At 46.3% G+C, this 12,491-nt stretch overlaps 1 protein-coding gene across 1 annotated transcript in view; it reads right to left on the reverse strand.

Moving 5' to 3' along the window:
- The window catches only part of EFHC1 (EF-hand domain containing 1), a 57,547-nt gene that overhangs the window by 3,198 nt on the left and 41,858 nt on the right, over nt 1–12,491 (reverse strand). Inside the window, exon 9 of the mRNA XM_073586407.1 lies at nt 11,352–11,493. Within this exon, the coding sequence (XP_073442508.1) occupies nt 11,352–11,493 (142 nt within the window). The remainder of the gene's footprint in view (nt 1–11,351; nt 11,494–12,491) is intronic.

Below are 12,491 nucleotides of genomic sequence, written 5' to 3' on the forward strand. Positions count from 1 at the left end.
TCACCCCAATAATCCTTCACTTCCTGCTAATTCCCCTAATCCCTACTCCTAGTAAGGAACTGTTCATCTCTTCTTCAATCCTCCCCATCCACCTCACCTCCGCCTCAAAACTGTTCCTTAACATACAATCCTCTGTCTCCAAACACAGACAGCCCCCTCATGCCCTCTCCTGCTCCCACCTGCTAACACTTTCTCTGCTCCTTCTCACTGCTGGCGATATCTCCCCAAATCCTGGTCCTCCTCACCACATTCCCACAGTCATTTCTACCTCCCATCCACACTCTATCACAACCTTCCGTAACCTCTCCAACCTTATACCCATTCACCCAGCCCCCGCTTCCCCAGTCCCACTAACAGGAGCTCTGTGGAACGCTCGCTCTGTCTGCAACAAGCTTTCCTACATCCATAATCTTTTTGTTACTACCAAACTCTCCTTCCTCGCCATCACCGAAACCTGGCTCACCCCTTCTGACACAGCCTCTCCTGCTGCACTTTCGTATGGCGGCTTCCACCTTTCTCACACCCCCCGCCCCAGCAGCAAACATGGTGGAGGAGTTGGTTTTCTCCTGTCAGATACCTGCTCCTTCACCCCAATCCCACTGCCACCCTCTGTTACCCTCCCTTCCTTTGAGGTGCACTCTGTGCGCATCTACTCCCCCTCCAACCTCCAACTGGCTGTCATCTACCGCCCCCCAGGGCCAGCCACCACCTTCTTTGACCACTTCACCACCTGGTTACTTCATTTCCTTTCCGCGGACATCCCTACTATCATCATGGGCGACTTCAACATCCCCATCGACACTTCCCTCTCAGCTGCCACTAAACTTCTATCTCTCACTTCCTCCTTCGGCCTCACTCAATGGTCTTCTACAGCCACCCACAAAGATGGCCACACACTGGACCTCATCTTCACCCGCCTCTGCTCCCTATCTAACCTCTCTAACTCACCTCTTCCTCTCTCTGACCACAACCTGCTCACATTCTCTTCCCTCTTCACTCCATGTCTACAATCCCCACCCCACAAACTTTCACACCCTCGCAGGAATCTTAAACACCTTGACCTACACTCATTCTCTGAATCCCTCCTCCCTCTTACAGATATAAGTTCCTTACACAATGCGGATGACGCTGCCGCTCTATATAACACCACAATAGCTGTAGCTTTGGAATCCGCTGCCCCACTTACACATACCAAAACTCTCAAAATCAACAGACAGCCCTGGCACACCAGCCTGACCAAAGAGCTGAGGCAAGCTTCCAGGGCTGCTGAGCGCAGATGGAAAAGATCCCACTCCAACAAGCACTTCATCGCATTCAAACAGTCCCTCACTACTTTCAAGACCACACTCGCCACAGCTAAACAAACCTACTTCTCATCTCTCATATCCTCCCTGTCTCACAACCCTAAACAGTTATTCAACACCTTCAATTCTCTCCTCCGCCCCCCAGCACCTCCTCCCTCCCCACTCATCTCAGCTGAAGACTTTGCCTCATTTTTCAAGCAGAAAATTGATAACATCAGGGACAGTTTTGGTCAACAACCCCCAGAGCCCTTCCTCCCGACTTCCCAGCCCTCCACCTTCAAAACCAACTTCACCATTACAGAAGATCGACTCTCCACTCTACTCTCAAGATCACATCTCACCACCTGTGCACTCGACCCAATCCCATCCCACTTCATCCCAAACCTCACCACAGTCTTCATCCCAACCCTAACCCATCTCTTCAACCTGTCACTAACAACTGGTGTTTTCCCCTCAAGCTTTAAACATGCCTCCATCACACCTATCCTCAAAAAGCCCTCTCTTGACCCATCCTCTGTATCTAGCTATCGCCCTATATCACTTCTCCCATACGCCTCCAAGCTACTGGAACAACACGTCTACCTTGAACTGTCCTCCCATCTCTCTTCTTGCTCCCTCTTCGACCGCTTACAATCTGGCTTCCGGTCACACCACTCCACTGAAACTGCCCTTACTAAGGTCACCAATGACCTCTTAACTGCCAAGAGCAAGCGACACTACTCTGTCCTCCTCCTCCTGGACCTGTCGGCTGCCTTTGACACAGTGGACCATTCCCTATTATTACAGACCCTCTCATCCCTCGGCATCACAGACTTGGCCCTCTCCTGGATCTCATCATACCTAACAGACCGGACATTCAGCGTCTCCCACTCACACACCACCTCCTCACCTCGCCCCCTATCTGTCGGAGTCCCACAAGGTTCAGTCCTTGGGCCCCTGCTGTTCTCTATTTACACCTTTGGCCTGGGACAGCTCATAGAATCTCATGGCTTTCAGTATCATCTTTATGCTGATGACACACAGATCTACATCTCTGGACCAGATATCACCTCCCTACTAACCAGAATCCCTCAATGTCTGTCCACTATTTCATCCTTCTTCTCCACTAGATATCTGAAACTCAACATGGACAAAACAGAATTCATCATCTTTCCCCCATCTCACGTGACCCCCCGTACGAACCTATCAATTACAGTAAATGACTGCCCACTCTCCCCAGTCCCACAAGCTCGCTGCCTCGGAGTAATCCTTGACGCTGATCTCTCCTTCAAACCACATATCCAAACCCTTTCCACTTCCTGCCGACTTCAACTCAAAAATATTTCACGCATCCGTTCATTCCTCACCCAAGAATCTGCAAAAACCCTAGTCCATGCCCTCATCATCTCTCGCCTTGACTACTGCAACCTCATGCTCTGTGGCCTCCCCTCAAACACTCTCGCACCCCTCCAATCTATTCTAAACTCTGCTGCCCGACTAATCCACCTGTCCCCCCGCTATTCCCCAGCTTCTCCCCTCTGTCAATCCCTTCACTGGCTCCCAATTGCCCAGAGACTCCATTACAAAACCCTAACCATGACATACAAAGCCATCCACAACCTGTCTCCTCCATACATCTGTGACCTCGTCTCCCGGTACTTTCCTGCACGCAACCTCCGATCCTCACAAGATCTCCTTCTTTACTCCCCTCTTATCTCCTCTTCCCACAATCGCATACAAGATTTCTCTCGCGCATCACCCCTACTCTGGAACTCTCTACCACAACATATCAGACTCTCACCTACCATCGAAACCTTCAAAAAGAGCCTGAAGACCCACCTCTTCCGACAAGCCTATAACCTGCAGTAACCACCGATCCACCAAACCGCTGCACGACCAGCTCTACCCTCGCCTACTGTATTATCACCCATCCCTTGTAGATTGTGAGCCCTCGCGGGCAGGGTCCTCTCTCCTCCTGTACCAGTTATGACTTGTATTGTTTAAGATTATTGTACTTGTTTTTATGTATACCCCTCCTCACATGTAAAGCGCCATGGAATAAATGGCGCTATAACAATAAATAATAATAATAATACTCTGTGCTGCTGAGGGTCTCTCCCCACCCATATCCTGAAATACTCTGTGCTGCTGAGGGTCTCTCCTCACCCATATCCTGAAATACTCTGTGCTGCTGAGGGTCTCTCCTCACCCATATCCTGAAATACTCTGTGCTGCTGAGGGTCTCTCCCCACCCATATCCTGAAATACTCTGTGCTGCTTTTTAAAGGCCCTTAAGAAGCTATCGCAGTTGGTTTCTCAGATTTGGTAGTGAGCTGTGTCCTGGGATGGTGGTGGGGTTTGGGTTCTGTATTTCCAGCGTGGGTGATTCAGTGTCCAGGAATGATCACGTTTCCCAGCCACGTCGTCCGGGAATACTGGGAGGAGGAGGGGGAGCGATCCCGGCCGCGGCCCTGTGATCCCTACATCCTGCGCTGACACCTACCGCTGTGTAAACCCTGATCGTTTTCCAGCACCTCTGCTGGCTGTCAGTGAATGGAAGCGTTACCCGGACCCCCGGCACCTTCCTTTTGCACCGCTGAGGGTCTGCAGCAATTGCTCCCCACAGTGGGGTCTCCGAGCTGATACAAGTTCCCTGCGCTGATACACTGTAGCAAAATGCACCATCCAGAAGAAGGTCTGAGCTGCTGGATTTATCTCACAGGTCATTGTCTAGACTGGATGTAACAAAGTATTCGTTCTGCTCAGGTTTTCTACCTCCTAGATGCAAGGTTTGCTCCTATACACTGCAAGCGGAGATGTTGAAAATAAATTGTTTTAATTCACTAGACCACCCATTAACTGTTTGGCGGCTCCTTCATGCTTCACTTGGTGCCAACTCATGAAGATATTTCTCACTTAAAGCATATGGACTCCTTTGGGATCTTTACTTAAATGCATGTGTCCAAATTCATGACTTCCATCCAAACTTTTGCATCATTTTGCTTCATTACACATTTCTGGCTGCAGAATGAGTTAACTGAGAATCCATCAGTGAGCTCCTTTTGAGAGAGAGTTTGTGATGTTGAGCTGAGCTTTGTAACTCTTGACTGTGTCTTTCTGAGCTCGTCTGTGCCGATTTTATGACCATATCAACTTTCGTCTCTGCTTCCAGCTAGGCGAGGCTCAGAAAAAGTCAGATTACAACCTGACTGTCGAAAGGAGCTCGCTGATGGAGGCTCAGTTAATAAAGGAGCTCGCCGATGGAGGCTCAGTTAATAAAGGCGCTCACTGATGGAGGCTCAGTTAACTCATTCTGCAGCCAGCAATGCGCAGGGAAATAAAGAATTCTGATAGTCACTGGTGCAAAATATTTAATGAAATCCAATGCAAAAATAGTGAAAATAATAGCAAAATATAATGTGTGTGTATATACACACTTTATTGTGTATTATTTTCAATATATATATATATATATATTATGCCAAAAATATATGGAAATAATGAGAAAAATATATATGTGTATATATACATACAGCTCTGGTAGAAATTAAGAGACCACTGCAGTTTTATAAGAATCCTCTTCTCTCCATGTCTGACAGCCATTCCATTCCACTGTCAGGTGAATTCCAACCAGAGTACACCTCATTCTACTTAATGTGCTTCTGATTAGTTGATCACCTGAACCAAATCTTATTTAATGAAGGAAAGTATAAGGCCATGTGCACACGATGCATATATCGAGCGGATCCGCAGCGGATTTTTCCACGCAGAAACACTGCATATCCGCATTGTGATGCACAGTAGCATGTTAGTCAATTGAAAAAAAAAAACCGCTGTGCAGACTCGGATTTTTCCGCGGTTCAAAATAAGCAACATGTCACTTCTTTTGTGCGGTTTTCCACCTGCTCCATTCTCCAAATCCGCAGGGGGAAACCGCAAGAAAACAGGAAGAAATCCGCAGGAAAAATGCAGGTCATTTGACCTACGGATTTCTTCAATTCTGCGCGGAAAAATCCGCATGGCTAAAAAGTACGTGTGCACTCAGCCTAAAAACCCCTGTTCTGGTGTTCACAATCCTCTTGCAATAGGACAAGCTGGATGGGAAAATAAGTGCTAGTAATAGGAAGGAAAAAATAACTTTTATCCATGCCAAAGGAAATGAAAAGACTTGAGTGAGAAAAAGAAGGGCTGAATTCTGGCTTTACTAGCAGAGGGATACAGTAAGCGTCACTAGTTGCCTCCATCCTTAAAATTTTTAAGATGGCAGTCCATTACAACAAGGTCAAGCAGCAGACATTGGGGACAACAAAGCTGCAGACCGGCAGAGGATGAAAATGACTCTCCACTGACCGGGATGACCGTCATCTTATTCGAATGTCACTCATCAACCGCAGGATGACATCAAGTGACCTACAAAAGGAAAGGCAAATGTCAGCTGGGGTGAAGTGCAGGGCAAGAACAGTTCGTAACAGGCTCCTAGAGGCAGGGCTCAAGTCGTGTAAAGCTAGAAAAAAAGCCTTTCATCAATGAGAAGCAAAGGAGAGCCAGGCTGAAGTTTGCTAAAGACCTTAAGGATTGGACCATAGAGGACTGGAGTAAGGTAACCTTCTCTGATGAGTCTAATTTTCAGCTTTGCCCAACACCTGGTCGTCTAATGTTTAGATGGAGACCTGGAGAGGCGTACAAGCCACAGTGTCTTGCACCCACTGTAAAATTTGGTGGAGGATCGGTGATGATCTGGGGATACTTTAGCAAGGCTGGAATTGGGCAGGTTAATCTTTGCGAAGGATTTATGAATCAAGCCGCATACAAGGTTATCCTGGAAAAACAGCCGATTCCTTCTGCTCAGGCAATGTTCCCCAACTCTGAGGACTGGTTTTTCCAGCAGGACAATTCACCATGCCACACAGCTAGGTCAATCAATGTGTGGATGAAGGACCACCACATCAAATCCCTGTCATGGGCAGCCCAATCTCCAGACCTGAACCCCACTGAAAACCTCTGGAATGTAATCAATGGGAAGATGGAGAGTCACAAGCCACCAAACAAAGAAGAACTGCTTACATTTTTGTACCAGTGACATAAGGTCACCCAAAAGCCGTGTGAGAGACTGGAGGAAAGCAGCCAAGACGCAGGAAAGCTGGGATTAACAATCATGGTTACTCCACAAAATATTGATTTCTGAACTCTTCCTGAGTTAAAACATTAGTATTGTTGTTTCTAAATGATTATGAACTTGTTTTCTTAGCATTATTTGAGGTCTACAAGCACTCTGCATTTTTTTGTTATTTGACCATTTCTCATTTTCCGAAAATAAATACAAAATTTAGTGCTTGGAAATTCGGAGACATGTTGTCAGTAGTTTATAGAAGAAAAGAGCAATTCACATTTTACTCAAAAATGTAGAGAAAAATCAGACAAAATGAACATTTCGCAGTGGTCTTTTCATTTTTGTCAGAGCTGTATATACATATAAATTGTATACAGGATCATCTGCGCAGCATATGGGCTAAGTCCCTTTAAGTCCAGTTGGGAGACACTAGAAAAAGTGGTGGAGAATGAAAGAGCTAAAATCCTGCGGGACTTCAAGATCCAGGCGGATAAGCAGGTGTTGGCTAACCAACCAGACATTGTGATAGTAGACACAAGAACACAGCAATGATAATAGATGCGGCAGGTCCAAGTGACAGCAACACCAGAAAGAAGGAATATGAGAAGCTGGAGAAATACCAGGGCCTCAAAGGAGAACTGGAGAAGATGTGGAAGGTGAAGGCAACAGTGATTCCAGTGGTGATAGGAGCACTTGGAGCAGTGACCCCTAAGATGGAAGAATGGCTACAACAGATCCCAGCATCTGAGCTCTCTGTCCAGAAAAGCGCAGTGCTGGGGACAACTAAGATCCTGAGCAGAACCCTCAAACTCCAGGTATATATATATATACACAGGTGCGTCTCACAAAAGTAGAATATCATCAAAAAGTTAATTTATTTTCCAAATTTGTGAATGGCCTTTTCTTAACAATCCTTTCCAGGCTGTGGTTATCCCGGTTGCTTGTGCACCTTTTTCTACCACACTTTTTCCTTCCACTCCACTTTCCATTAATATGCTTGGATACAGCACTCTGTGAACAGCCGGCTTCTTTAGCAATGACCTTTGTGGCTTTACCTCCTTGTGGAGTGTGTCAATGACTGCCTTCTGGACATCTGTCAAGTCAGCAGTCTTCCCCATGATTGTGGAGTGTGTCAGTGACTGCCTTCTGGACATCTGTCAGGTCAGCAGTCTTCCCCATGATTCGGGAGCTACTGAAACAGACTAAGGGACCTTTATAAACACTTAGGAGCCTTTACAGGTGTTTTTGTTAAGTATTCTAATTTACTGAGATAATGACTTTTGGGTTTTCATTGGCTGTAAGTCATAATCATCAACATTAACAGAAATAAACATGTGACATAGATCCCTCTGTGTGTAATGACTCTATAAAAAATAGGAGAGTCACTTTCTGTATTGAAGAACTGAAATAAATTCACTTTTTGATGATATTCTCATTTTGTGAGAAGCAACTGTATATGTGTGTGTGTGTATATATACAGAATATAAAGCTCTATGTGTGTGTATGTGTGTGTATGTGTGTGTCCGGGATAGGCATCCGCACCGTTGCAGCTACAGCCACAAAATTTGGCACAGTCACGTCTGGACCCCGAGAGCGTCCTAAGCTATGTTGTGAGGCGAAATTTTAACCCCGCGCGTTCCAATTCACCAAACAATTTTGCCCCTATCCACATAATGGGGAAAAAGTGTGCGTATCAAGCCCGGCCCCTCATTATGATGTCATAATGGTTGACTATGGGATGGAGGATGTGTGATGGGTATATGGGCATTGGACTATGAGATGGCGGATATGTATGATGGGTATATGGGCACTCGACTATGGGATGGAGGATGTATGACGGGTATATGGGCACTGGACTATGGGATGGCAGATATGTATGATGGGTATATGGGCATTGGACTATGAGATGGAGGATATGTATGATGGGTATATGGGCACGGGACTATGGGATGGAGGATATGTATGATGGGTATATGGGCACGGGACTATGGGATGGAGATGTGTGATGGGTATATGGGCACGGGACTATGGGATGGAGGATGTATGACAGGTATATGGGCACTGGACTATGGGATGGCAGATATGTATGATGGGTATATGGGCATTGGACTATGAGATGGAGGATATGTATGATGGGTATATGGGCACGGGACTATGGGATGGAGGATATGTATGATGGGTATATGGGCATGGGACTATGGGATGGAGATGTGTGATGGGTATATGGGCACGGGATTATGGGATGGAGGATATGTATGACGGGTATATGGGCACGGGACTATGGGATGGAGGATGTGTGATGGGTATATGGGCATGGGACTATGGGATGGCGGATATGTATGATGGGTATATGGGCACTGGACTATGGGATGGAGGATGTGTGATGGGTATATGGGCATGGGACTATGGGATGGAGGATGTATGATGGGTATATGGGCACGGGACTATGGGATGGAGGATGTATGATGGGTATATGGGCACGGGACTATGGGATGGAGGATGTATGATGGGTATATGGGCATGGGACTATGGGATGGAGGATATGTATGATGGGTATATGGGCACTGGACTATGGGATGGAGGATGTATGATGGGTATATGGGCACGGGACTATGGGATGGCGGATATGTATGATGGGTATATGGGCACTGGACTATGGGATGGAGGATGTGTGATGGGTATATGGGCACTGGACTATGGGATGGAGGATGTATGACGGGTATATGGGCACTGGACTATGGGATGGCAGATATGTATGATGGGTATATGGGCATGGGACTATGGGATGGAGATGTGTGACGGGTATATGGGCACGGGACTATGGGATGGAGGATATGTATGACGGGTATATGGGCACGGGACTATGGGATGGAGGATGTGTGATGGATATATGGGCATAGGACTATGGGATGGAGGATATGTATGATGGGTATATGGGCATGGGACTATGGGATGGAGGATGTATGATGGGTATATGGGCATGGGACTATGGGATGGAGGATGTATGATGGGTATATGGGCATGGGACTATGGGATGGAGGATGTATGATGGGTATATGGGCACGGGACTATGGGATGGAGGATGTATGATGGGTATATGGGCATGGGACTATGGGATGGAGGATGTATGATGGGTATATGGGCACGGGACTATGGGATGGAGGATGTATGATGGGTATATGGGCACGGGACTATGGGATGGAAGATATGTATGATGGGTATATGGGCACGGGACTATGGGATGGAGGATGTATGATGGGTATATGGGCATGGGACTATGGGATGGAGGATGTATGATGGGTATATGGGCATGGGACTATGGGATGGAGGATGTATGATGGTATATGGGCATGGGACTATGGGATGGAGGATATGTATGATGGGTATATGGGCACGGGACTATGGGATGGAGGATGTATGATGGGTATATGGGCATGGGACTATGGGATGGAGGATGTATGATGGGTATATGGGCATGGGACTATGGGATGGAGGATGTATGATGGGTATATGGGCACGGCACTATGGGATGGAGGATGTATGATGGGTATATGGGCACGGGACTATGGGATGGAGGATGTATGATGGGTATATGGGCACGGGACTATGGGATGGAGGATGTATGATGGGTGTATGGGCATGGGACTATGGGATGGAGGATGTGTGATGGGTATATGGGCACTCGACTATGGGATGGAGGATATGTATGATGGGTATATAAGTACGGGCCTATGGGATGGAGGATGTATGATGGGTATATGGGCACGGGACTATGGGATGGAGGATGTGTGATGGGTATATGGGCACTCGACTATGGGATGGAGGATATGTATGATGGGTATATGGGCACGGGACTATGGGATGGAGGATAATTATAATTTGCTATAACTAACCACAGTTAGTTACTATGCCCGGGCAGCGCCAGGCTCTTCAGCTAGTATATGTATATATATATAGAAACAATAAGGAATTTTTATTTTTCTCTCTCTTATTAATATAAAAATTATTAATAAATATATATTTATGTAATTCATTAGAGCAATGTTTCTATGAGTGCAGTAGAACATATATATTTTTTCTGATGGCTTCAGAAGGTGCATTGGGGCCCCCCTAGCTTTCCATGGGAGCCATATTCTGGTTTTTGGACATTATTATTTTCTGTTCTGGGTGTAGTGTTGTATAGAGATGTAGTCCTACATCCATCCACTAGGGGGAGGTGATGAGCAGCCAGAAAACAACAGCCAACCAGCCGATACCCTGAAAGGTCTGATAATCAGTGACTTGATAATCCAGAAAGTCTGATAATCTGGCATCCAGTATCCTAGCAAATCTGATAATCTGGCCCCCAAAACAGAGAAAATCTTCTAATCGGCAACAGAGACTCCGAAAAACTGAACATCCAGAACCTGATAACTCAGAAAATCTGATAATCTGGCACCTAATAGCCTAAAAATCTGATAATCCGGACCCTGATAATCCAGAGAGCTTTATAAATTGACACCCAGTACCCAGAAAATTTCCTAATCCATAAAATCTGATACTACAGAAACCAAGACCAATAATGTCTGATAATCCACCACCTGTCACCCAGAAAATCTGATAATCCAGCACACGGGACCAATAATGTCCGATAATCCAGCACATGACGCTCGGAATGTCTGATAATCCGACACCTTATAACCCATAAAGCCGGATAATGCTCAATCTGACAATTCAGAAAATATGATAACCCGTTTACGTGGAAAATTCTGATAATCTGGCATCTGTCCTAGAGCTGCATTATAAAACAGTAGTGGAAACTGGGAGATTCTTCGTGGAAATCCGGGTGAGTTTTCCCTACTGGCCTCTTGACTGTCCGATAATCCAGAATATTGGATATTCTGTCCCGGGATTACCGGCGTGTCACTGTGATGTTCAACGTGTGCTCAGATCTGCTCTCTGATTCGCCGTCCTCTTACCCCGGCTCTCTGTCGCCCTCTTGTGGCTGCAGGTGTTTCTCCAATGACTTTACCACCTCGCAGGCAAACTGACGCTGGTGAGCTTTCATGTAGTTGAGGACGTACAGGTCTGCGTCAGTGATGATGAACCGGTGGCTGAAAACTAGAGGAATGGCGCCGTGTTAACGTTGTATATTTTTTCCAGTTGCCACCACTAGGGCGGCGCTGTGTATACACATCTCCTATTTAACCCCTTAATGTCCAATGACGGACACAGTCCGTCATCAGACTTCTCCCCTGCTTTGATGAGGGTTCCGGCGCTGAGCCCGCATCAAAGCCGGGACATGTCAGCTGTTATGAACAACTGACATGTGCCCGCAATAGACGCGAGCGGAATCGCCGTCCGCCCAAGCCTATTAACTAGTTAAATCCTGCTGTCAAAGCTGACAGCGGGCATTTAAATAGCATTTCCGGCAGCCGGGCCGGAAATGACCTCATCGCCGACCCCCGTCACGTGATCGGGGGTCGGCGTCACGTTGCCTGGACAACCAGAGGTCATGGTTGTTCCAGGCATATAGCTTTCAGCGCCACCCGGTGGTCGACGCTGAAAGCACAGCAGTAAATCTGCTACATATGGGCAATCTGCTCATCGCCTATATGTAGCAGAGCCGATCGGGTTGCGCAAGCTTCTAGCCTCCTATGGAGGCTATTGAAGCATGCCAAAACTTAAAATGTTTAAAAATAAAAAAAAATTTAAAAAAAACTAAAAGTTCAAATCACCCCCCTTTCGCCCCAATCAAAATAAAACAGTAAAAAAAAAAATCCCACATACACATATTAGGTATCGCCGCGTTCAGAATCGCCCGAACTATCAATAAAAAAAGCATTAGCCCGATCGCTAAATGGCGTAGCGAGAAAAAAATTCAAAACGCCAGAATTACGTTTTTTTGGTCGCCAAGACATTGCATTAAACTGCAATAACGGGCGATCAAAAGAACGTATCTGCACAAAAGTGGTGTCATTAAAAACGTCAGCCTGGCACGGAAAAAATAAGCCCTCACCCGACCCCAGATCATGAAAAATGGAGACGCTATGGGTCTCGGAAAATTGCGCAATTTTTTATTTTTTTTTTAGCAAACTTTGGAATTTTTTTTCACCACT

The sequence above is a fragment of the Dendrobates tinctorius genome, unplaced genomic scaffold (genome assembly GCF_039654945.1).
Source record: "Dendrobates tinctorius isolate UK_male_01 unplaced genomic scaffold, ASM3965494v1 ptg000093l, whole genome shotgun sequence".
NCBI classification, from domain to species: domain Eukaryota; kingdom Metazoa; phylum Chordata; class Amphibia; order Anura; family Dendrobatidae; genus Dendrobates; species Dendrobates tinctorius.